The sequence below is a fragment of the Podarcis bocagei genome, assembly GCF_964188305.1.
Source record: "Podarcis bocagei genome assembly, chromosome: 8".
Lineage (NCBI taxonomy): Eukaryota > Metazoa > Chordata > Lepidosauria > Squamata > Lacertidae > Podarcis > Podarcis bocagei.
In genome coordinates, this window is record NC_138133.1 from 17,268,199 (window position 1) to 17,295,343 (window position 27,145).

The 27,145-nt window shown below is 42.8% G+C and overlaps 1 protein-coding gene across 4 annotated transcripts in view; it reads right to left on the minus strand.

The window, feature by feature from the left end:
• Positions 1-27,145, minus strand: part of CDH12 (cadherin 12) — a 689,773-nt gene that overhangs the window by 140,999 nt on the left and 521,629 nt on the right. For all 4 annotated transcript variants that reach the window (XM_081206312.1, XM_081206313.1, XM_081206315.1 and 1 more), the window contains one exon: positions 23,712-24,136. In XM_081206312.1, coding sequence (XP_081062438.1) covers positions 23,712-23,942 — 231 coding nt within the window. In that variant the 5' untranslated portion in view covers positions 23,943-24,136. The remainder of the gene's footprint in view (positions 1-23,711; positions 24,137-27,145) is intronic.

Below are 27,145 nucleotides of genomic sequence, written 5' to 3' on the forward strand. Positions count from 1 at the left end.
GCTACGTGTACTGCAATGGACCAGCTACTGATATGAATGTAAGGCTCTTCCACACCTCACAAAGGTTTTTACCTCATTCTCCAGCAGATGAGATTTTGGTGCTTTCTCCCACCTCTCTCTCACTGCCCCTAAGATAGTGACTTCCATATTTATGGAGGCAAGATCTGTGAAGCCATGGAGCAGGGACTTTTCAGTGGTGGTGCCATTCTCATGGTTGTCTTGGGGGAAACGACAAGCATTATTCTTTGTGCTTTCAAGTAGAGGATTTTTCAAAATTATTTTTCAGGGAAGCCTTTCAGCTGCCCCATTTTCTAATGCCGTTTTCCCACTGCAGTATCTGTCATGGTATGGAACTGTGGCTTTCTGACTGAACGCTGAATTTCATTTACACTTGTGGGCATGATGCAACACAAAAACAAACAGTGTGGCATTTCCTCCATCCTTTCTGTGCATGCTTCTGTTTCCCCACAACTCCATAACAACCGCAAGAAAGAACTGTATGCTGGTATCTGACCCCAAATTTTGTTACTTTACTCCTACAATTTTCTGGGTTAAGGGGGCTGAAAATGAGTATTTTCCCTGGAATTATGTGTTATGTGGCAATGAGCACTAAGCATGCACTATAATCCATTAGTTTTCTGGGAGTGGTTTTTACATTGTGTGAAAGCTCAAATACCATGTGGGCCTTAACAGTTAGGGAAATAACATTAACTGCTCTGTGAATGCAGTCTGAGATTAAGGAGAAAGACATGCAGGTGGGGGGGGGCAGCTGAGGGCAACCGAAGTTGGTGGGGCAGTACCCCACTTGCCAAATGGATCACTTTCCATTTTCAAAAGTTTGGTGCTGGCCCTAAACTGGATCATTCCAGTGATCAACATCTATTGTCAACCATACTGCAAAATCATTGCCTATTTTTTGCCTGCTTCTTCCTTCATCTTCCACTTACACCTCCGGCCACTCGAGCTGGGCTTCCCGTCATTTATGCTGGAGACTATCTGACTACAGACACAAATAATGTGTGCGTATTCCTCCGGCTTTGTGCTAACGTATTGACTGACTGTTTGTAACAGACACAAAAAAGGGGAGCCGACGTGCAGGAGTGGCAGGGATGGGTATTTATTTTCAGCAGAGTGGATTATGTGCCGCTAATTAGTAATTATTTCGTTTTTCCACATAAAAAGAGCCAATCTATCAGATTTGCATCACATACTTTAGTATGCATCTATTTTCCCCATCACCCAGGACAATATGAAGACAAAACAAAGGCAATTCATAATGGAACAATCTTGGGGTGGAAGAACACACTAAATGCAGGCGTGTATAAGAAACTCCCAGGGGCAACCTTTTTCTAAGGAAGCACAGCTTTTTGCAGGAGGTAATTTGGAATGGATAAACTGTGAGGAAGGGGTGCAGGGGGGAGTAAAGTGGTGGTTAACCCTTTCCCTACATGTCATTCTCCCTCCACAACCCTTGCGTCCCCATTTAGGAACATAGGAATTGTCCTTATATTGAAGTTATATAGAAATGACCTTTCCTGGTTTGACACTATGGGGCTCAAGGTGAGTTTTTGCACCCACAAAGAAGGGTTTAGAACCCTGTAAGAAGAAAAGTGGCTGGGAGACAAAAGATGTTATAGAAAAGCAAAGAGTGATGGAAAGGGTCCAAATACTGCTGCCTCAGTTCTGAATGGCCAAACGGCCCCCTATTCTTAAGGGAGGAGGTTGTGGAGGTTGTAGCTTGCTTTCTTAGAAAATAGCATTTGCAAAATAATGTCTGGATGGTGAATAATGAGTTTGCATTGTTTACGGAGCTTGCCCTTTTCAGATACCCATGGCTAGCTTTAACAAAAACCATCCACTGTTACTAGAATGATTTTATGCTCTCCAGGGAGATAAAGCACGTGCTGTAAAGTGTTGCAGAATCATTTGTTTGGGGTCAGAAATCTTTGTGATACAGGTAAGTAAAAGGTTATTTTCCATGGGGAAAGTAGCAGGGTCATATACAAAATATTGGCATTAAAGAGAGGGAGGGAGCAAGCGGACCTTATGAATTTTAATGGCAAGCAATGCTTTCTGCTGACTGTTTTTCTCCCTTGCGGTTTAAATAGAGTGGCTCAGAGTGATGACCCATGCCTGTAAACTTGTAAGAGATGACAACTTTCCCTTCTGCCTCCCTCCCCCATTCTCCGCATCCCCTGGAGCTTTGCTCACCTTGCAGCTGTGAATTTCAAACAGTTAATGTCAATTTGCCTGGCTTAGAAGTTGAACACACAGTCTAACAAGAGTGCCAATTACTAGGTGAACCAAAACCTCATCAGCGAGTCCTTTTGCTCTCCCCCACTTTTCTTTCTTCTTTTAAACTAGGCCCAGACCTATTGATATTCCACATCTGTATAATGGGGAGCACACTTTTGCTTCCAAAGGCATTCATCAAAAGGAGAATATTCACAGCAGAGCACTCCACTTACATTGTACATACATAGTGCGGACGACTATTTATTCTGTTAAGTAGTGAAACAAAATATAAATCTGTGACTTAAGGGTCATTGGAGTATGTTCAGTCTAATTGCTATGGCCTTGTTCATCTGGAAGCCTATTCATCATGTCTATTATGTTCCCTCAGCCTGAAAGCGGAGATGAGCACCACACCCCATAGTCAAGCTGACCAGGGGTCCTTTACCTGTTTTTACCTACCTCGCAGGGGCTGTACTCCTTGAGAGTCAACATACCTGCCATGGTAGCATGTCATGTATTGCAGTTAGGAACCCTGCTGGAGATGTTCATGGGGGTATATCAAAAAAGCTTGAAGCATTTCTGTTAGGGATTATAGCAGCAGAAATTGACCCCCAAATTGTTAAAGATGTTTATGTATGCAACAGCAGCAGCTAGGATTCTGTAGGTACAGAAATGGAAAGAAGTAGTTCTAAGAATCTAATGATGAGCGTTTCGTGGAAGAATGGATACCTTTTTTGGACTATTTAAAGAAATATTATAGTATGATGAGTTCGTGAGCAGGATTGAAGGGGAGAAACAACTCCTCCATGGAAAACAGGGTGAGGAGTCGACAAAAATAAAAGTTGAAATTGTGTTTTGACTGTATATATTGAAAATGTTGCAACTTAATAAAATATCATTGTGGGGGGAGAGATGTTCATGGGGGAAGGATTAGGAACTGGGATAATGCCCACTGTTGGTGTCCTGATCTCCACAGGTCTGAACAGAGCCTGTGTAAGACCTCTATGAATGACCAGAAACTCTGCATAAGGTAGGATCCTTTATTACAGAGGCAGAGTCTATGTACATAGAGTTGTAAGTGCCAGCCTCCAAAGCTTCAGACAGATGTGCAGAGATCAGGAGCAGGGATAGTGGATGTAATCCTGACCTCAGACATTCACTAAATATTTTCACACATTGCTATAAAGATGGTGGTGAAGTTAAGTAATTTTAGACTCTGGTCTTAGCCTCACCTAATTCAGCTGCAGGCAATGTGATGGGGCAGCAATGCTCACCTGATCTCCAGTCATGCACATCACAGCTGCTTATGTGAGGTACAGGGGGAGCACAAAGGTGGCAGAAAGGTCTACATGGTGCAAATAGACCAGTGGGTACCCTGAATTGGCACAACTGGTGTGGTTTTCATTGCCCCTCTCACTCTACATCCCAGTGAGCAACAACAACATGACCAATTAGAAAAGTGAATTAGTCCACCCTGCCACCCACTAGTGGTATTACTTCGAACTTGGGTAAACCAGCCTTATTGCATTTCAAGGCCTAGACCAGTGTTTCCCAAACTTGTGCTTCCAGCTGTTTTTGGACTACAACTCCTATCATCCCTAGTTAGCAGGACCAGTGATAAGGGATGATGGGAGTTGTAGTTCAAAAACACAAGTTTGGGAAACACTGGCCTAGACTTTGCCTCAAAGTCCTGCCCTGATGGCACCTCTGTACACAGGCAATGTGTAGCTGGGGGGAAGAGGAAATACAATGGAACCTCAGTTCTCGAACGTCTATGTTGACGAACGTTTCGGAACCCGAAATCCAAAAACCCAGAAGTAACTGCTTCAGTTTTCGAACGTTTTTTGGAAGCCGAACATGCCGCACGGCTTACGTTTTGAGTTTCCCTATTGTATTGAGGCTTCTGCTTTCAGTTTTCAGACGTTTTGGAAGTGGGTCTTCCGGAACAGATTACGTTCAAAAACCGAGGTTCCACTGTACAAGCACAGGAGAAACTGAGGAGCCCCAGGCACAAGCTGCTGGAGTAAAAGTACCAGAGAAGATATGAGAGACAAACAATGATGGCTCATGTAAGAAAGTATTGAATTGGAAAGCAAGGGTTCTGGAGTACTTTTGAAATGGGCAGATCCCATAATGTACACAGCAAAGGCAGACAAATGGCTATAGGTTGCGACCAATACACATCTGTAAACACAGCTTGCAGTGTTTATTATAGTCGGTGGTGCTGAGTATGGGCTTCTTATGAAAAATCATTTCCTGTTCGTCAGTTAACATATCACAACAGTTCCAGAAGCACGTGCAGCAGCAGCACCCCACATGAGTCCAGCACCCATCTCACCAGTTGGTGGCTTCTGCTTTTTTCCTACAGCTTTACATGTGGAAGAGCAGAAATCAGGTGCATGCTCTTAAAATGGGGCTTTTATGTTGTTGTTTTCCCTTGGCACATGTGCACCCAGGGAGGCTGTTTTCAGTCCTCACTTGGCAGCAAGTAGGAATGAGGGTTCTTTTCAGGACTGGCCAACACAGAGCTGACCTCCCAGCATGGGTGTCATTGCAGTTTATCAGAAAGAGGAGGGGGAATAATAATAATGATGATAATAAAATTTTATTTATATCCCGCCCTCCACAGCTGAAGCTGGGCTCAGAGCGGCAAAAAACAATAAAAGTAACACAATTTCCATAAAATCACAATCAATTAATTGAAATGCATTCTAAAATCAACTCATTCTAAAATCAATTCAAAATCAAATTAATGGCAACCATTGGGCTAGAGTTCTATGAGGATTACTGAAGGAGGGGGTCAAACTGTGCCTTGGCCAAAGGCCTGGTGGAACAGCTCTGTCTTGCAGGCCTTGCGGAAAGATATCAAGTCCCACAGGGCCCTAGTCTCTTATGACAGAGTGTTCCACCAGATTGGGGCCACGGCCGAAAAAGCCCTGGCTCTGGTTGAGGCCAGCCTAACCTCCCTGTGGCCCGGGATCTCTAAGATGTTTTTATTTGAAGACTGTAAGGTCCTCAGTGAGACATACCAGGAGAGGCCGTCCCATAGGTACGAAGGTCCTAGGCTGTATAGGGCTTTAAAGGTTTAAACCAGCACCTTGAACCTGATCCTGTACTCCACCGGGAGCCAGTGCAGCTGGTATAGCACTGGGTGAATGTGATCCCGCAGCGAGGACCCCATAAGGAGTCTCTCCATGGCATTCTGCACCCGCTGGAGTTTCTGGGTCAGTCTTAAGGGCAGCTCCATGAGTGAGTTGCAATAATCAAGTCTGGAGATGACCGTTGCGTGGATCACAGTGGCTAGGTCAGGGCAAGAGAGGTAAGGAGCCAACTGCTAAGCTTGGTGGAGATGAAAAAATGCTGCCTTTGTTATAGCTGCAATCTGCGCCTCCATGGAAAGGGAGGTGTCAAAGATTACACCCAAACTCTTAACGGGTGGTGCTGGTACTAATTGTGGCCCCGCAAGAGATGGGAGTTGCCCCCCAAACCCATATCGTTCTGACCCAGCCAAAGGACCTCTGTCTTCGAAGGATTTAACTTCATCCATCCAGCCACAGCTTCCAAACATCTGATCAGTGTGCCTGGGGTCGAGTCAGGATGGCCATCCATCAACAGACAGAGCTGAGTGTCATCAGCATACTGATGACAGCCCAAACCGAAACTCTGGACAAGCTGGGCGAGGGGGCACATAAAGATGTTGAAAAGCATCGGGGAGATCAGTGTGGGGCAAACACACTAGATTGGCTCAATTAGGAGCCTGCAATCTACCAATCACCCCCACCCAATAAATTGTAGCAACATTCATGTTGGGAGGTCAGGCAAATTCCAATGTCCCTCCCTTCTGACTAGCTACTTACAGTTCTTTTGCCCCCGGCCCCATGTCACTAGTATGATTGGAGCTCTTTTTGCTTTCCTCAACATGCCATTGATACTTCTCTGAGAGAGAAGAATCTCTGCATATTGCACTGAAATTCCCTATCAGACAAATTCCATTTGCAACTCTGGTGATACAGTATTTTGCACAAGAGAAACATTATGCCATTGGTTGATCAGAAGCTGGCGCTGTTCCAAACCTTGCACTCTTGAAAAGCAAAGTGATGACACTTGCAATCACTCGGATCAGCCATTTAATTCAATAACATTATTTATCTGTTGACTTCATAAACTGCTGTTTTGTACCCAGCAATCTTGGAAGACAGCCTACACAATACAACAGCCCCTTGACTGTGAACTGAAGTGAGATGTAGAAACAAAAACAAATGCTTTAAAAGAAGCCGGCCACTGTTTCTGCTTTATGACAGCTGTTAAGCCATACGAATGCAGGCTGCCACTTTTCATTAGGATTTAGTGTGAATTTTCTTTCTGTATCCACAGACTCTCACATTCATAGATTGATTTTACATTTCTTCCAGGAGCATCAATTAGGCTTAAACTAGAATCAGTTACCTGCTGTTGGATTGAAACAGCTGGTGTTGTCAAGAGAGGACCATTAATTGGTTTTAGTTTAAAACTAAAAGGCGGGGAAGACTCACAACTTTGTAAATATTTATATTATTCTAATACAGATCTCTCTCTCTCTCTCTCTCTCTCTCTCTCTCTCTCTCTCTCTCTCTCTCTGTGTGTGTGTGTGTGTGTGCGAGAGAGAGAGAGCACTATGAAAGTTTCTTTCTCTATATAGAGTTCAAGGGAATTAAGAGTAGCTTCAAAAGTTCCTGAAGAAAAAATAAAATCCAAAGTTCCTTTTCTGGCAGGTGAAGATTCTTGAAATGTTCAGAATGGAAATTGTGTGAATCCCCTCTCTTGAACAGAAATCCCTCCTCAGGATTTCTCCTCAGGTAAGGGAGCAATGAATTTACTAAACTGAAGAAACAGTGAATAGTACACTTCGATTATTAAAAGGGACCTTGGTGGGGAAGATTCATAAGGTCAGGTCACACATCTATCCTGCTTCTACTTTCCCCAAGATATTAGGTTGTTTGTTTGTTTGTTTAGGGCAGAAATCTGAAAGGCAAGATTTCTGTAGTGGGTATTTTAATTTCTACTGGTGGTACAATTAAACCAAAGCCAATTTCTGTCTTTATTTTCCATCCAGGGGAGGGAATTGTCAGCACCTGAAGGCACAAACACTTGCATAACCTGGCCAAGAATGGAATTCATCCAGCTGAAATCTAAGAACAGCATCCATAACTGGATATGAATTCTAATCTGACACTAATTTACAGCTGCAGTTTATGCATGTAGAATTTCCATTGATATTTTGGGATGGAAAATGAAGCAACTTGTATTTAGGAGCCTGGGCACATATTGGTTGAAAGACATTTGTTGGTATAAACTACATATAATTTACATGGGCTAGCATAATAAGATTAGGCTTGCTGAGCAAAACGTTGCAGCCCAAGGATGGCCGTGTTCATGCTCCCTAACCTCCCCACACCCATAATGATGTTATTTTATTATACATCATCTCTTCATTTAACACATCCATGGGCTCTCAACAAATCTCTTTTGACCAATAGGTGCCCATGCTCTTAAAAAAAATGTGCTTCATAGAATATTACTCTATAATATTTGAAATGGGCTGCAGAAGCATCTCATCCAGCTTTCTTATTCAGTTGGAGGAACCTTAAATGCATGATCTGCATCCCTCATAGATGGCCATCTGCTGAAAAAAACCACCTCCTGAGGAAGGCTACTGTAAAAGTGCTCTTGCCACTATGAAGTTTTTCCTAACATTTAGCTAAAACTCAACGCATTGCAGTTTCCACCCAATGGCTTTAGGTCCATCTGGATCAAAAGAGAGACCATGTCTGCTCCCTTTTCTGCATGGCAGCCTTTCAGATATTTGAAGACAGCTAGCATGTCTTCCATTAGCCTTCTCTTCTCCAGGATTCTCTGACTATGCCCAAAAAAATGTGACAACATCTCACAAATGAAAACAGGGTCACACCACTCTTCAGCTCCCTTCCCCTCCACATGCTTGATGATGGACCCTCTCTGCCATCTCCTATACAGTGGCACCTCGGGTTAAGTACTTAATTCGTTCCGGAGGTCCGTATTTAACCTGAAACTGTTCTTAACCTGAAGCACCACTTTAGCTAATGGGGCCTCCTGCTGCTGCCGTGCTGCCAGAGCACAATTTCTGTTCTCATCCTGAAGCAAAGTTCTTAACCTGAAGCACTATTTCTGGGTTAGTGGAGTCTGTAACCTGAAGCGTATGTAACCCGAGGTACCACTGTATTCATTTTCCCCACAATAAGTCTTCCATCAACTGATTTAAAAGCCAATACAGCATTTGTGCTTTCAGTACTGATAAACTAGGACAGGCATCCCCAAACTCAGCCCTCCAGCAGTTTTGGGACTACAATTCCCATCATCCCTAGCTAACAAGACCAGTGGTCAGGGATGATGGGAATTGTAGACCCAAAACAGCTGGAGGGCCGAGTTTGGGGATGCCTGGACTAAAAGAACACAATTGCCCTACAATAGGTAAACAATTCAAAACATACCCAGCAGTTGCAGCAAATGAAATGACATGGTGTGCGCTACTGCATGGTGTCAGTGTCCATCTACACATATTTAGATGTATAGGCACTAGAGACAACAAAGCCCACCCTTCTGCCACTCAGAAATTTAACTTCTAGAGATCTTGGGGAAGGAGCTGGAACTTGAACAATGACGGGTCCATCAACTCATGCTAACATAATGTTAACCAAGCACGCCTAAATGGCAACAATAGGATGAAACAGTGACAGGCAGTGATTTTGCAGAAACCGAAAAATGCTCCCAAATAAAGAACGTCTTTGCTCAACAGGACTTGATGCATCTGTCACATTGTCCAAAACATTCCAAGATGTTTCCAACCAGGTCTTATCTTTTCAATGGACCTCTTAACCTCCCATAGATGTTGACTCTGGGAGAAAGAAGCAAGAAAAATAGGAGGACTGCCAATGATGCTGCCTTATATAGAGCATCTGTCGGTCCTGGTTCAGAAGCCTTTTCCAGCCTAGAAGCTTAGATTTAGCCACAGCTTCTACGAATTGAAACAGGAACTTCTGCATGCAATGCATGTGCTTTTTCACTGAGCTTTGTTCCCCTCCACTGTTCCCTCTATACTTGGTATCAATAGATTGCACTATAAACAATGTAGAAGGAACCTGACGGTTTTCACATTTATTGTTCTGGCCAATATGCCAGAACAATAGGATACAAAAGCAGGGCGAGAATATTAATCACAGACCCAAGTTAATAGAAGTTTTCAAAGAATAGAGAGGAACCATAAATAAGTCATTAGCATAATTAAACACACAAGATTAAAACAGGATAGACGGCAAGAATCCAAATGCTTTTTTAACCTTAAAATATGCCATCTCCCTTGTAGCAAATCATGTGCTTCTGAATGAACTCCCCCACTTTCTGAATTATTGCAGCAATCAGCACAAAACATGCTACTTCATGTACCTGATTCTAATCCATTTTGAAGAAATCCTATTTTAAGAGTTTTTGAGCCAAAAATAACTTGCTTAAGGTAGAATCCAACTGCTCCCTTTCTGTAGGGCCATAGAAGAGGGCTTACTCAGACCTCCCTAGTCTTAGAGTCCCTTTCTACACTAGCTGGCAGGAGCTGGTGCAGGACATCTTATGGCAGAAGCTCTGGGTCACATGAGAAAAAACCTTTTTGCAGATTTTCAGAAACATCTCTCATCTGGTGTCCTCTAGTAGCAACTGAATTGCAGCTCACACCATCCCCGATCATTGACTTTGTTGACTGGGGCTGATAGAAGCAGGTGTCCGGGGGCCACCAGGTGGCGCGTTGGAAGATGGCAGACAATAACATATTTCTGACCCATACGAGGTACTAAGGGGCTACTGTGGGAAGTATGTAGCCTTCCTGAACTCCTCCAGGATGTGGAGGAGAACTGCCCTGCCAGCGGTGTTCACAATGCACCCCCTGAAACGAGTGATGGGGGTGCCGAACACTTGGCAAAAATCTCCCAAGCATAACATGAGTTGCTGCAATTCCCCTAAGCAGCTTCTTGCCAGCTGGCTTGAAAACTGAAGATTGCTCCTCTCCCCATCCCTACTCTCAAAACTGCTTCTTTCAGCCCTTCTTTTCATACTGCTCTTAGTCAACGGCTGGTGGACATGACTGCCACTCTAGTTTCTAAGAATATCAACCATCAAGTAAGCCACTGAGCTAGCCTAGATAAGTTGTCGTTTCATTTTGCACATCACGACAGCAGGCCAGACTTCAATTTCTCATAATTTCCTTCCTTCCTTCTTAATCACCTACCATTCCTTTGAACAGCATCTCAGGGTACTCTCCAAGGGCACATTCACTTGTTCTGCTGCTCAACGCCCACCCTTTGACCCTTTGGAAAACCACTCTTTAGCTTTAAATAGGAGCAAACAGCAATTTGTGTTATAGCTGGATTGCCGTTTACTCCTATTTAAAGCTAAAGAGTGGGTCTTTTCTTGGAAAAGGTGTAAGGGGAGATTGAAAACACTCTGACCCATGCCTAGAAAGCACATGCCAAGCATGGGACAAGCAGGGATCTGGACAAGCATTACATGTGATGTAACAACAATAAGAAAATGGTGAACCTGCTCAGGGCAACTTTGTGTCTGTATTTTTCTCTACTTCCTCACCTCTCATATATTACTGATTTTATTTTGCAATTGAAAAAGGTACTATTGTAGCACACAACAGGCTCTCAAAAACATTAAGGTTTGTGGGCCCTTTATTCTGTCTGATGTTTAGTGCCCTAAAAGTTTACAACCTCATTCTGAGAAAACCCATTCTCGAAAGTTCACCTTTGAGGTCAACAGTTTCATTATAACTGAACAACGCAGGAGAGGAAATTCAAAAGTGCAGTGCTGGGAGATATACAACCAGACCCACAAACCAGTTAGGTGAGCATAATTACCTGGGATTTTGTGAAATGCAATATAGCCAAACCAGCTTAAAACAACAACTTAAATGAATGACAGCCTTGTGTGTGTAACCTGTGGTTTGTCCTACTATATTTATGTTTCTGATCAGTTATAATCTCATTTACAGACCATTGTGTGCACATGTCAGTCCTATTATACATCTTATGAACTATGCAAGTCACTGAGCACCAAGCTTTCATAATCCGCACTTTTCCACTAATGGAGATGTGTGAAGCCAACTGGTTCAAACATCATGCTCTTAACTAATGTTGAGTAATACTAGGCTGAACATGCTTTCAGTTCCCAAAGCACAAGGATTGCCTGTGCTATGATTCTCTTCACAGACTGGCTTAGATGTAATTTATGAAGCAGGACTCCAGAGATGCACAAATTCCTCAAACTTGCTTGTTCAGGCCATTTCAAAAAATCAAAAGTTGACATTGCTGGCATAGTTAGGGCTGGGTGAATCTGTTGATTTTGATTTTCTGACTGTTTCTCATTTTTACAGTCTCAGTGTTCAGTTCTCCATATTTCTGTCAGTTTACATTAAGATACTGTCATGATGGAAATTCACCAGCATTTTAATGTCAATTTTACCTAATACAGTGGTACCTCGGGTTACAAACACCTCAGGTTACAAACACTTCGGGTTACAGACTAACCCAGAAGTAGTACCTCGGGTTAAGAATTTTACCTCAGGATAAGAACAGAAATCACGTGCTGGTGGGCCGGCGGCAGTGGGAGGCCCCATTAACTAAAGTGGTACCTCAGGTTAAGAATGGTTTCAGGTTAAGAACGGACCTCCGGAACAAATTAAGTTCGTAACCAGAGGTATACTGAATACTTTTTTTTTTTTTTGCAAAACAATTTCCCCTTGTGTTTCCACAACACAATATATTGTGTTTTTGTGTGTTATTTTCAGTAATATATACAATTTTATGCACACTTTCCCCATCTACACAAAATGGCTGGAGAACTTTGGTGAAAAATTAATCAAAGTACAAATTCTGAAAGATGGGTGTGTTTCTTCCCAATTCATAGACATGTCAACCCTAGATATAACTGCACAGCAAGAGGCCCACTGAAAATGTGGAGGCAGGCTGATGGTGGCTCTAGCTCCAGCAGATGAGGTCTGCTCCACTATCCAAGCACTGATATAAGATCTGAGAGCCAGTGTGGTGTAGTGGTTAAGAGCGGTAGTCTCGTAATCTGGGGAACCGGGTTCGCGTCTCCGCTCCTCCACATGCAGCTGCTGGGTGACCTTGGCCCAGTCACACTTCTTTGAAGTCTCTCAGCCCCACTCACCTCACAGAGTGTTTGTTGTGGGGGAGGAAGGGAAAGGAGATTGTGAGCCGCTTTGAGACTCCTTAAAAGGGAATGAAAGGCAGGATATCAAATCCAAACTCTTCTTCTTCTTGATGGCTACATTCTTATCTGAGCAATGTTATGTGATAATTACATTGCTGGAATGGCTACACCAGACAATTAACCATCCCCAATAGATATAGATATAAAGGAGAATAGATATAAAGGAACATCAGCTGCAATTTCTTTTGTCTACAAATATATAATAATTAATGATACCCCACACACAATCCAAATTTGGGTCAATCCAAATGACAGTGACAAATTTGTGTTTCTGCCCATGCAAATTCAATCGGCAAAAGATGTTCGGACTGCCCTGAGCCTTACCTCTGCTGTGTGTTGGTTATTAGTTTATTCATTGCATAGATTTTCATATAATCATAGAGTTGGAAGGGAGCACAACGGTCATCTGGTCCCAACACCCTGCAATGAAGGAATCTTTCATCCAACATGGGGCTTGAACCTGTATCTCTTCTTTCTGCTCACTCAAAGCAACTCACAATGCAAGACAGATGCAAATTAATATTCAAAGGAGATAGAGGCAGCGGGGAGGAGGGAGAGCAAATCAAGAATAACAGAAATTAATAAACTAACCAGGCGGTAAACAAATACTTGCCTAAACAAAAAGTTCTTCATTATGGCCATAAAATCATCACACATTGCAGAACAGACACATATTATTGGGTAGGGACTTCCACCACTAGGGAGAAGCCCCCCTCGTGTTCCCACCAGAAATACATCAAAGAGAGATGCTCTCTAGATGTTATCAGTGATTGGGCACTGGGAAGTCTCAAAAGGGTAGAGACAGTAATTTAAGTATTCTGGACATGAGCTGTTTAAGGCTTTAAAGGTGAGCCGTTTTGTGTATTTCTGATGCTATCCATCTGCATTGCCATTTGACATGTCAGAAGTTTCATGTGCCATTTTATGTGTCGGTGATTTCATAATGGCCATTCTAGGGATTCTCATGACTCCAGCTTAGGTCCAGACACTTCAGTCATCTCCTGATGCAGAGTTCTGGGTACATGGAAACCTTTCCAGAGAGGAACCAAGTGATTTTGCCCATCTCTAACTAAGTATTAAAACAACTGCTCATTAGATCTAATTTGCAGTGTTCACTCCAGAGCCAACAACTGAACAACTGTAATGTCCTTCTCAAAGGACTGATTGAACATATGTTTAAAGCAATAGCCCATACAGCATCATCTGTTATCTATCTTTGAAACTTGACATCATGCATAGGAATAGTAGGAACACCAGACTGCTATTTTCTGTTTCTTTTGGAAGCAGCTGTTTTCAAGTTGCATCTAGTGTCGAGTGGGATAAACCCCTTGTAAGAACATTAACAGCGGAGAAAATTAGCAGAGCTCTGTGCTATGTGTCAATAGCACATAGGCTGCAATCAGAAGAAATGTAAGAATCTGAGTCCATTCCCAAAATAGTATTGACACACAGTTTTCCCCAGGCATGATACTGGCATGGGGAAAATTGCACCCACTGAATTTATGGTCAGCAGACTAGAGGGTGGAATATGGACCAAATTCCTGCTATTCTCTCTTCCCCCTGCAGCCCCATGAAATCTGCTTGGGGTGAGTTGTCGCCCAACATGCCAGAGTAGATTCAGTCATGTGAAAGCTTGAGAACGGATGGATAATCACACACACACACACACACACACACACACACACACACACACTATGCTTCCTTCCCAATTCTGCTGTTAGAAGCAGATACAACACATCTCCAAACCTACGTGAAACCTACTTTGCAAAACATTCCCTCAGCATGAGCAAAATAAAGCACCAGGCTAAAAGCAGCAGCACATGTGACAGGTTAAAAGGCAGGAAGGGAAAGGACAGTATATTCTGTCCTATTCATGGAAATGGAGGGGGCACTGAGCTTCGCTTTCAGTCACAAGACTCTTCAGTCCAGTTTTCACTAGGACTTCATGTGCCCCATGCTCCTTCGCCTGTTTGAACATCTCTTCTGGCATGAACCCAGTCCTTAACTCTGAAATGTACAAAACAACATGCCTGAAGGAATTTTAACAGCCTTATCAGCCTCAACTTGTTTTACCTATGGTGAAAATTCACTACAAGGGTTGGGTTTCATTGACATTTTGATCATAACCCTATCTGTTGTCCAGGGTTGCCATATTTCAAAAAGTGTGTGTGGGGGGGGGGGAGAGCTTCTTTTTTGCAAAATCTCAGGGGGAAATGAAGTTATGAGCTATTTTTAAGGGAAATCGCCAATTACAACACTGCCGACATGGGTTGCCGTATGTCCAGATTTTTCCAGATGTTTCAACGATTTCCACATGGACACCGTTTCCAATCGCCAACTACCAGCTATGTCCGGGAAATTCTGGATGCATGACAACCCTATGGTTGACCAACTCTGTCCTGTCATAGCTTCCCACAATGCTGAGAGAGGTGCGTGTTTATTGACTCCTATCAATTCAGGAAGTATAGGTTACTGATATCCGTTACAGCAGCCACATTTGCACAGTCAAATCATGGCTTAAGCAGAGATATTCATGATGCACAGCCACTTTCTTCCATCCCGATGGAGGTGCAACAAGCAAGGGATCCACAGTTAACCATGGCTTCCTGTTACATCAGAACCAGGAAACTATGGTTAACAGCATCTAAGCAAGCCAGAATATGAAGCCATGGAAACTGGCTTCCAGATCCCGGTTACTTTGGAGCCATTAGTTCAGATGTAATGGGAAGCTATGTGTTACTGCTGCTTCTTCCAGCCTTGCTCACAAAGTTGTATGCATGGAGGAGTGAAATGGGGAGCCAAAGGGCAGCTTATATCTCATTCATTAAACTGAGATTTGTTTGTGCAAATGTGACTACTAGTTCTACACTCCTCTGACCAGCACAAAAAGTAATAATTCTGACAGAATTAAGCCCAATTGTTGAGGGGGGAGGGAAACAGTTTAGATCTCCTCTTGCCCAAGTAGGTTTAAAGGGTGTCTGACTCTCGCCTGTAAAGCTGAAATATTTCCTTCAAAATCCCGTATTCTGATATAATATGAAGTCATAAGGCACTTTGATTTACAGCTTGGGTTACAATGGCCCAAGCGGACTGTCATAAGGATTTTTTAGTGATGGGTTTGAAAGTGTCAACCTCAAGCACTATTTCAGACTCTCTCACCATGAACTTGCCTAATCCCCATCAGTTTCTGCAACCTGACACTTTTTAAGATACTCTCCCGGGGGTGGGAAGCCAGCATAAAATGGATTGAGAGTTTGGGCTGATAGCATCTGACATGTCTGCTGTAAAACTCTCCAGTGCTCTTCCAGGTGGCTTCCAAAATTAACTAGTCATCCCAAAATGTTTAGTGAAATTGGCGGCTGATTTAATAGGTCCCATTAAAGCCCTATTTATAAATTATGCTGATATTGTTAGTGCTGGAGTTCTATAATAAGTCATGGAACGATCACTGCACCTGTCAGAATAGCACACCACGATAGCCTGATCAGAGTATGGGGTAAGGAATTGCTAGTTTTAAAACGAACAAACAAATGCAACATTGAAAAGTGTACATTTTTGACAAAGCCTCTCCTCCTCCAAGAGGAGAGGTGTTGTGGACAGGACGCGATTTCTGCACCACGCAGGGGGCATTATACCCCCTGCCCCACTCACCTGGCTGGCGCACCCACACCCACAGGTAAGCGCCCAACTGGGCGGCTTGGAGGGAGCGTGGTTTGCAGTTTAAGATACTGCTGCGCCAGCCATTCTGCCTCATTTTCCGCCTTCTCGTCGCGTGTCACCCACCCTTCACTCCCTTAGAGCTTAGGGCTTAGTTTTTCTCTTGACCTTGCTATGGACCTTAGGTTGGTTGCCTAGGGGGCCTGGTAAGAATTTTTCCATCTGGCATTAGGCCTTTTGGTTTTTTTCATCTACCTCGCAGCAATCGTCACAACTTTCTTGGTATTGGCAGTTAGGTTAGGCATTGGAATGTGTTGTTGGTGTGTGGAAGGGCTAGGTGTGGCCATCACCTACCCCTTCAAATTTGGGTATTCCGTTAAAGGAATCCAGTGGTCGTGGATCCTGTCCGATGCCTGTCTGGTGGGGGGGGGGGCATGGCACGACCCTCGGTGACATCAGGGGAGAATTTATAGTTGTATTAACATCAACAGGTTCCACCTTCTGGTGAATAAACCCCCTTTGGGTTCACCCCTCTCCGAGTGGGTGGAGTCAATCTGTCGTGGTCCAATGCCTAAGCCAATACCTTCTCACTTGCTGTAATCAATAAAGTTGTGGCCTTTTCTTGCCCATTAACCTTATATACTCTGGGTCTGTGTGTCTTCTTTCCACAAAGCGGGGATCGTGTCCTCGAACCACAACACAACACATATGAAATACAATGGCAAGACAAGTAAGGGTGAAATTTAACTTTCATAGCAATCAGTGACAATGTTTTCATGGGTTTTACTGGAGTTTGCTTGCACCCAAAATTGTAATCAGCTGCATACATTTTTGTTTGTCTTAAAGAACCTTTAACACATACAGTATCTTTAGGCCTCTGCAGGAAAGTAGCGGTTCATTTATAAAAATAAAAGTTCATAGCTTTTCATTTGGAAGAACTTTAACCAATAAGAATAATAATTATAACCCTTTGCAAGCGCTGCATTGGATGGAATTTGGAATTGGACATTTGGGAAATTTAATATGGGATGGATAAATACACATGTTTGTTGTTTAATTCTAATTTTATCAGTTGGCAAGTATGCACCAATTAGTAAAATGTGGCATTGTCTGACAAGCAAGTATGTAGGGGCTACTGGCTACTGAACCATGTTTTGCATAAAAATTAAAATCTGTACAAAGCCCAGTCCCCTTTGCTGGCTGCAACAATAAACACACCTCGGTTTAGGTCTTAGGTCAGAATTACATTCATCATAGTAAATGCCTGCACTTCAAAATTTTGCATCTTAGGTGGGGGAAGCAACTGGTTGGGGAAAGTTTAAGCACCCTCCATCCAATACTCCATTGTCCCCTACTCTGATTCAGGGAGGAAAGACATGGGTTTCCCATGAATCTGTCAATTTTGCTTTCTCTCAATATCTTGTTTTCCAAGTTCAGATCTCCAAATTTCCCCATCAATTTGCAAAAAGTCCTCATGAAAAAATTCTTCAGGATTTTAAAGCAAAGCTATCCCAATATACATGTTTATATGTGCAAACTTTACCATAGCAAAATGCATCTTTGTATACATTACTTGGCTGGGAAATTGTATCGCAAGTGTCACTTTTGAAGGATGGCTGTGTTTCAGGTCAATATTGTTTTGGAAAGTACAAATTAAGCAGGTTCACCTTTGAATGTGAACCGAATCAAATTTCTCCCCCATTTCCATTAGTCCAGTGTTTTCCCCCATCCATGCACTTCATCCTTATTCATCAACAAATCCTTAGAAAACCCTTTAAATCTATCGCTGACCCTCTCTCTCGCGTCAGAAAATATCATTTGTGACATGCCATGAAGGAAGAAGTGGTAGAAATTCATTGTGGTGTGCACTATTTGCTGATGTTTAACAACAGCCATAGTGTGAATTTAACAACAAATGCACTCTATATGATTGGACCAGTCATTTGCATATATATTGCTGTAGTTTGGAACAACAACCTGTTACTTATTTAAGGAAATCATGCAGATAAATAATTACCAAAAGAGGTGTGTGTGGGGAGGGGAGGAAATCATTCCTTTGACCTTAGGAGCTGGATGCGGCAGCAAACTTCTGCTGGCATAAATCTTGCTTTGATGAAGTCAGCTATAAATGTCAGTCCAGTAGCTGTTCAACAGGCACAGTTTTCATGCTCACAGTCCGTGCTTCCTGGCTCCTTCTTAATGAAGTATCCGTTATGCATTCATTATTCGGCATTCTATCATCCAGCTCCTTCCATATTTTATTTTTATTGTCTGGATAGAAGCGGCACACTAGGGACACATTTGCTTAAAAGTGTGCGCTTAGTACTCAAGAATGCAACAATATCACTTATCTTAAAGTGAAATTACACCCTGTGCGGCAGAAGATTCTTTCATCATTACGACTTCCCCCTCCCATTAAAAAATATCTAAGTAACAATTGAGCCATGTTAATCTGATATATAGCCTAATATAGCTGGTCCTCATGCCTGTCTTAATTGTTTAGAGGCACACAGAACATTAGTGGGTACAACTCTTACATGAGTCAGCCATCTTTGCTGGAGTCTGGAAACTGGCACACACAAAAAAACCACACACTTTTAAATGTGATCATATCACATTTGAAGTAGAGGAATAAGAATTTAAGAATCCACCCCATGGACCAAACTAAAGATTCATGTAATATCTACAGCATGCTAAGACTTCAGCTAAGAACAAAGCTCTATTATAACAAATGTACAGCTTCAGCTGAGACTTTTTGTTGTTGTTTAGTCGTTTAGTCATGTCTGACTCTTCGTGACCCCATGGACCAGAGCACGCCAGGCACTCCTGTCTTCCACTGCCCCCTGCAGTTTGGTCAAACTCATGCTGGTAGCTTCAAGAACACTGTCCAACCATCTCATCCTCTGTTGTCCCCTTCTCCTTGTGCCCTCCATCTTTCCCAACATCAGGGTCTTTTCCAGGGAGTCTTCTCTTCTCATGAGGTGGCCAAAGTATTGGAGCCTCAGCTTCAGGATCTGTCCTTCCAGTGAGCACTCAGGGCTGATTTCCTTAAGAATGGATAGGTTGGATCTTCTTGCAGTCCATGGGACTCTCAAGAGTCTCCTCCAGCACCATAATTCAAAAGCATCAATTCTCCAGCGATCAGCCTTCTTTATGGTCCAGCTCTCACTTCCATACATCACTACTGGGAAAACCTTCCAGTGAGCACTCAGGGTTGATTTCCTTCAGAATGGATAGGTATGATCTTCTTGTAGTCCATTGGACTCTCAAGAGTCTCCTCCAGCACCAAGTATCAATTCTTCGGCGATCAGCCTTCTACCTCTCCCCATATCACAGTGCTTTAAAATGCTTACACCCACATGGAGCCCATGAGCTCAAACCACTATAAATAATTCCAGGTTAGAAGATTCCATGGCATCAAACTAGACATTATGGTGGGCATAGGACTACAGTTGTACGTTGGTTCTTGAATGTAATCCATTCCGAAGCACGTTCAACTTCCGAAACATTTGAAAACCCAGGTGCAGCTTCCGATTGGCTGCAGGAGCTTCCTGCACTCAAGCGGAAGCCATGCTAGATGTTCGGCTTCCAAAAAACCTTTGAAAAACTGGAACACTTACTTCCAGGTTTTCGGTGTTCGGGAGCCAAAATGTACAAGTACCAAGGCGTTCAAGAATCAAGGTACGAATGTACTGCCACACCCATGCAGAACTTCTCTGAGGCCCAGGGTGGGAGCCCCTAGTCGACAGGGAGGCACAGGGACTTTTGGCGGGCCCCTGGTGGGGCTTAGCCCTTTGAGGCCCTGGGTAAATGTACTTGGCTGACCCCACTGACTCACTGCACAGGTCTGGGTACTGCTGAAAACAACACCCCAGGTCATGTTCTCTCCTTTGTCCTTGCATAATGTATTTTCACTTTGCCTGCAACACAGCATCCTTAAATTGTATGCTTCAATTGCTATGTCACACCGGGGGCAACCAATACGGTAAGGCAGAGGCCAGTGGAATGGAGCAGGGCCATGGAAATGCATGGCATGACAATGACTTGTCATGAGCTAAATGAAGCTACATGTAACAAGAAGTGAGGGGAGAATGCGACGTGGGTCTGTCAGTTTGGATGGCAGCCTCGCGTTGACTGCAATGTATGGTTTGGCCTTTATTCTCTTTCCTTGGTTGTCTCGAGCACGAACTGTCAGCCATGGGGGGCAAGGGCAATATTCCTCAAGGAGTATATTATTATATTCCTTAGAGTTCTTATACATTGTACATGGCGTTGTACTGTATGGGCATCTGCAGGATACCCAATAATGTAGTTTTAAGGGGTATAATTAGAGATAGAAATATCTGTCAATTTCTGTTTCCTTCTGTTTCTGTTTTCCAGCCTTAAAATTGGTTTGCCCAATTTCTGCATATGTTTTGATTTTTTTAAAAAAGGCTGCATGAACATTGATTTGATTTTTTTATGCACATGTCTCCTAATATGCAAACATTTGCCAAGAAAACACATTTTTGCAAGTAATTTTACCTTAACAGAATGTCTATTTTTGTACATGTACAAAAAAATTGTGCTGCACACACATTTGCATGCACTTTTCTCTGATATAAACATTTTGTATGCATTCTTTGGTTGGGGAACTGCATCACAAATTTTAGAGAAGTGTGAATGTGGAAGGGTTTGTGTATTGGTTTGGTTCAAGTATTGCTCTGTGAAATGCAGATTTGGTAGTTTCGAACTAAAATGCAAACTGAATGAATTAGGTCTTACTATAATTAGTGAAAGCCACACTAAAATATGCAGTTTACCTAACTGAGGAAGAATCTATCATCAAATGATGAAGTATATATATAAAAAATGGGTATGACACAATCTGCTATAGGGTGATCAAAGGATAGAATAGAAACACATTGCCTCATCCACCACTATCTGCTCAGACTCATGTCAATTCTTGAATTGTGAGGGATGAAATGTCCCTCTCAAGATCTAGCTGTGGGGATCTTTGCATCTCTGACATATTGCTTTCTTTCTCCTTCACCGAAAGCCAAGTCAGTTCTCTCTGTGTGAGTACGCATGCAAATGGTAAGAATGACAGGCAGGGAATATGACACTGGAAACTGTCTCTGAATTCTAGCATACCATTCAGTTACACGGATACTTTTGATGAAATATACAAAATGGGAGTTACAGTGAAGCTTATTCTGCTCATATGAAACTACCATTTTGCTTCCTAAGATTCACACAAACACACACAATAGCTCTCACAAATATGTATAAGAAATTACCGGTATTTCCAAAACAGAAATGCAATCACAGCCAGCTCTCTTTCCTCATTCACACATGCTTCTTAAATAAGCAGAAACCATACAAAAGGATCCACCATGTCAGATTAACCTTTCAAGGTCACTCAGCACAACAGAAAAGTTGCGAGCAAGGTAAGGGGTCAGAAGACACAGTGAATGTAATAATATATCCTATAACAAAGCCTTTAGAGTTATAGAAACAGAGGCTTTTATTTTTCTTCCAGTAAATAATTTTGAATTGCTTTACAAAGCTATAGAAGCTAGACTGAAGACAAAGAATAGTTTGAATACATTTTGAGGCTGAAGCGAAGCAGGTCTGGACTGGGTCAGTGTCTGAATGGGAGAGCCTAGGAACCAAGTGTACGCTGCCTTGGGTTCAATGCCGGAAGAAAGATGGCATGTAAGTTTAAGGGGGAAATACATTACAATACTTTAAAAGATAGCTGAAATTGTCAAAATGGAGGCACCCTCTCCTTTCAACAACTGCCCCATCATGTGGATCATTATGAGACCCTTAAATTGAGATTGAAGCAGCTCAATATGGATGTAGACCAATGTCAGTGTATTACTGCTTTCTGGGGACGCGGGTGTCACTGTGGTCTAAACCACTGAGCCTCTTGGGGTTGCCGATCGGAAGGTCAGCAGTTCAAATCCCCACGACAGGGTGAGCTCCCGTTGCTCTGTTCCAGCTTCTGCCAACCTAGGAGTTCAAAAGCATGCCCGTGTAAGTAGATAAATAGGTGGCGGGAACATAATTGGCATTTCCGTGCACTCTGGTTTCTGTCACAGTGTCCCGTTGCGCCAGAAGCAGTTCAGTCATGCTGGCCACATGTCCCACATATCTGTGGACAAACGCCGGCTCCCTTGGCCTGAAAGCGAGATGAGCGCAGCAATCCCATAGTCACCTTTGACTGGAACTGTCGGGGGGGGGGGCTCCTTTTTATTACTGCTTTCTATTGGATCTTTGATTCTACAATCATTACTGCTTTTCACTATCACCTAATCTAGACCCAAAAATTGCTGTACCACTTCCAAACTGTGCCAAGTTGGTTCTCCTGACACATAGTGCCATAAATTATTTATCCAGAAAGATGCATCAGTGCATTGAGGGAGGCATCCTGAGTCTTTAAAATGGGCATGTGAAAAGTACTCTTGACAAGCAAACGTAATAATCAAAGTGTAATAGACTTGTTATTTGTGCAAACAGGAGTCATGGGGGGGGGGAACCACAGCAATTTAAACTCAGCATATAGAAGAATAAATACGACCATGAATTTGCCACACAAGAAAGTTCCAATACATTTCTGAAAATTAAACATTCACTCAGAGGCTTTGTTGTAAGAATTGGCAAAGCAAATTCTGAAGCTTATCTAAACATGTTAAGGCTGAAATCAAAATTGCTTTTGCTAGGGCGGTGGTAGATTGGGCAGAGGATGTCCTCTGCTCAGTCCTGCCTGCCTCCACCAGTGTGGAACACCCGATTCTGCCTGGTTGGAAGTGCTGTGGTCACTCATGAATGGCAGCCTGCAGAAAACCATGAAATGGGGGATTCTTGAGGGATGGAGAGACAGAGCTGGCCAGGAATTCAATAGACCCTGTGCCAGGTCCATGGTCATCACATGGTGGTTTCAGACACAATCCAGAGACGATATTCGCATCAGCAAAATGATTTGCCTGCCCCGTGTGGGTGTGCAGTGGCCCTGCTATGTAGGACTAGTTTTTACTTAGTCTAAAACAAAACCAAAAACACCTCATTCTGGTGACCTATCCTTCAAAGATTGCTTACTATATCCTCTGCAACTGTTGATAGCTTCCTTTTTAAGTCACAGAAAACCAATGTCAACAATTCTGTATCAAAAACACGACATCCAAAAACATGATTTCATAGAAGTTAGACTACAATACACAGTGGTACCTTGGTTCTCAAACATAATCTGTTTGAGGAGTCCGTTCAACCCCTGAAACCATTCGAAAACCAAGGCACGGCTTCCGATTGGCTGCAGGAGCTTCCTGCACTCAATCGGAAGCTGCAGAAGCCACATTGGATGTTCAACTTCTGTAGAATTTGAAAGATTTAAGCTGCAATCCTATAGTTACCTGGGAGCAGGTCCCATTGAACTCACTGGGGCTCACTTCTGAGTATAGGATTGTAATGTTAAAACACATGTACTTCTTTCATACAACATTTAGTCCACTGAGCTTTTTAGAAGACTAAACATTTACCTTTCCCACGTACTGGGGTTCGGAGCCCATGTATTCTTCCAACACAAAGAACTGATTCCACACCCAGCCTCGCTTGACCCGCACGGCGGGTGTCCTCCTCTCTGGTGCTGTGACAACATTTCCCCTCAGCTCACCTTCTAAAGTCTGTTGCGGTTGTGGATGAAGTGGCTTTAAGAGACCTCCATCGAATAGGACCCAGAGAACCAGGGATAAGCAGTTCCTTGTAAGCATTGGCGATGGTTTCCCTACAGCAAGCAATTAAAAACTCCAACGGTGAATGTCGAGCTGAAGAATCCAGGTTTAAGGCTGTCCGTGGGCCTCCACCACTTGGCTCCCGAGGTTTTTTTTATTGCCGAAATGCTAATGTAGACATTAATCCTTCTGGTGACAAGGTTTCTGCCGCATTAAATTCCATCTAAAGAGACCTATAAAAGAGATTTACATGGCAACATGAAATTATATAAAATTACACTGAAGTATTCATCCAAACTCTTAAGCACACCTAGTTAGTTTCTAAAGACAGGGAGCGAGAGACAAACACATTGTGGAGGCTGATATCCTTTTGGTGTTTCAGACTGTAGCATCCCGTTACAACAGAACACTGCGTGGGGACAAGAGGAATGCTTCATTCTGCTTCTGCTTTGTATTATTTTAGTGTCTGTCTGAAGAGAAGCACGCAGCCCGCCCTTTATGGCCCAGTTATAAAATAAAGCCGTTACACACCAGTGAATTCAGATATTATTTACTCAGGATTCATTCGGGGGAAAGCAGAAGGGGGAGCACTGAGAGAAAGAGTAAACCTATCAGTAGGTATGGTAGTGTTGCTACCTACATCACAGTGTCTGTGTGTACACACACACACACACACATTTATTAAAGTGGTTGTGTTTGCTTAGCTTTCTACAGATTTTTTAAAAAGTAGTCAGGAGACAGAACTTTGGAGGAAGAGGAAGAAATGCAGGTATCACTCTTGTGAAAGGAAAGGGCTGTGGAGGAGTTGAAGGAAATGAGCAAAGTGGGTAGAGAAATGGAGAGAGTCAGAGAGGAAAGCTGTTATGAGAAGAAGTGGGTGTACAAAGACCCTGGATGAAGGATGTCTGAGGAGGTAGGGAAAGGGCAGGAGATAAGGCAGGAAACTAGAAGAAATTGCAGGAGATGGATAAGAGGTAAAGAGGTAAAGTTAGGTAAAGGACCCCATGATGGTTAAGTCTAGTCAAAGGTGACAATGGGGTTTGTGACACTCATCTCACTTCAGGCTGAGAGAGTAGGCATTTGTCCACAGACAGCTTTCCAGGTCATGTGGCCAGCATGACTAAACCACTACTGGCACACAGAGTGCCTTGATGAGTGCCAGAGCACATGGAAACGTTGTTTACCTTCCCACCGCAGCAATACCTATTTATCTATGTGCACTGGTGTGCTTTCTAACTGCTAGGTTGGCAGAAGCCGGGACAGAGCAAAATGATGGATAGAAAAGTACTTTAAAGGGGAAATTGGGGTGGAAAGTGTGTGTGTGTGTGTGTGTGTGTGTGTGTGTGTGTGTGTGTGTTCTAAACCTCTTAGAGCCTCTGGATTAGCAAATACTGCCTAAAATGGGGAGGCTGTATCACAATACTGAACTATGAAACTCCTTGTCACAAGGGAAATGCTGTGGCAAAGAATTTAGCAATTTTCAAAGATGAATTAGGTATCAGTGGAAAGTGAAGTCTGCAGTTGCCAACTGATTATGCCAAATTCTGCCTTCAACTGACACCATTTGTGACTGAATCTCTCTCTCTGCACCATCATTCTGTGTAGTAGTCAACCACCTCAAGCGTGTCTCAGGGGCAGAAGGTTTGAGAATCCCTGTTGCAGAACACAAATCATTAGCTCAACTAGTTATAAGTAGCTATAAATAATTCTGTAAATCAAGCATACCTGCTGGGTTCAGAAAGATAATCACACAATTTCTACATTTTCTGAAGTTTAGTGAGTTATCACACATTATAGTTTTAGAGCACAATCCAGTGAGAAGTTCTTATACAAGTTAAATTGCAAAGAATGGAAGCTGTCCCATTCAATATCTTGATGGATTGAACCTGAACCATTCGCTGACTAATGTAATGAGTAACACATGACATGCAAAATAGCTATATAAAAAGTGTTTTCCAACTACATTCTATAATTAGAGATGTTTTTTGTGCACATTTATGAATCCCTCTGAATAATTGTAGCTATGTATTAACTTGATAACATTAAAAGGATGTAATTAAGTATTTCCACTATTAAGGACAAATAGAAGAGATTTTACTTAATTTCGGGCTTGAATTAATGAGCACAGCGACGCAGAAGCTTTTAGTTCATTTTGGGTGGAACAAATGGCTGATAAGCAACAGGCGGTTTGTTGTTGGTACTATTACTAGTAGTAATAATAAAAGCACAAGGCATACATAGCTAAGTAGAGGCATTTCCCAAAGATTCCTACATTAGAAAGACAAGTTATAAAGGGGAAAGGAATTAGAATTTGCAAGGAGGAGATAGCATCCATCTGAGTGAAGACCAAAGAGATTAAACTAGTTGTTCAACTTCACAAGCATTAGCAGACAGCGTGATGGGGGAGCATCACTCACCTGTCCTCCAATCAGTCATATTGTTGCTGCTTACTGGGATGTAAAGGGGCAGGGCAGGCTGTTAAAATGACAAGTTGAATGCGCATGAAATGCTGTGTCTGAATGCACTGTATTTAAAATGTTGTAATGGGGAATTTATCTTCGGCAAAGAGGTTGCACTCTAGCAAATGCGTCAGAGAAGGCTGGTTATTTTTCCTTTAAGGTGAGATAAGCTACCTGATGACTAATCTCTGGGAACTGGAGCTGCAAAGCTCTCACAGCAGGAAGCTGAAAAGTGAGAAGCCTGTGTGCGCTTGCTGGAGACAGCTAGTAGCAGCAGTTGCAGAGACATTCTGCCATGATGAACAAAGCTCAGTATCTCCCTTTGGGAAAGTTTACTGAACTGCATAAAGGACAAAACCTCACTGCTTGCTAGAAGTAGGTTACTTTATTTTGTAACATTTATCTTATTGCAACTGGTATTCAAGACTGTTCCACAGTAAAGTATTGAAGTGCATTCTTATGGTGGAGATCAGGGGCACCATCTGGGGGGAGGGAAAGGGGCCAGAGCCGGCCCCATATGCTCAAAAAATTCTGCAGCAATCCTCAAAACCTAGGATGAAGACACTTGGCCCTAGCACGTCCCTTTGAGGGTCACCAGAGCGCCTCCCTGGAAGGCGTGTTGGCGATCTCCGACAGGGACACATAGGAAATAGAAATATGTCAATTCCTGCTGCAAAGTCATCCTCAAAACAAAGCATTTCACTGTCTCCCCTCCACCATAACAGTAACTGGAACCAGTTTAGGAAAAAGTAAAGTAAAAGAAATGAAGTTTTGGAAAAAAGA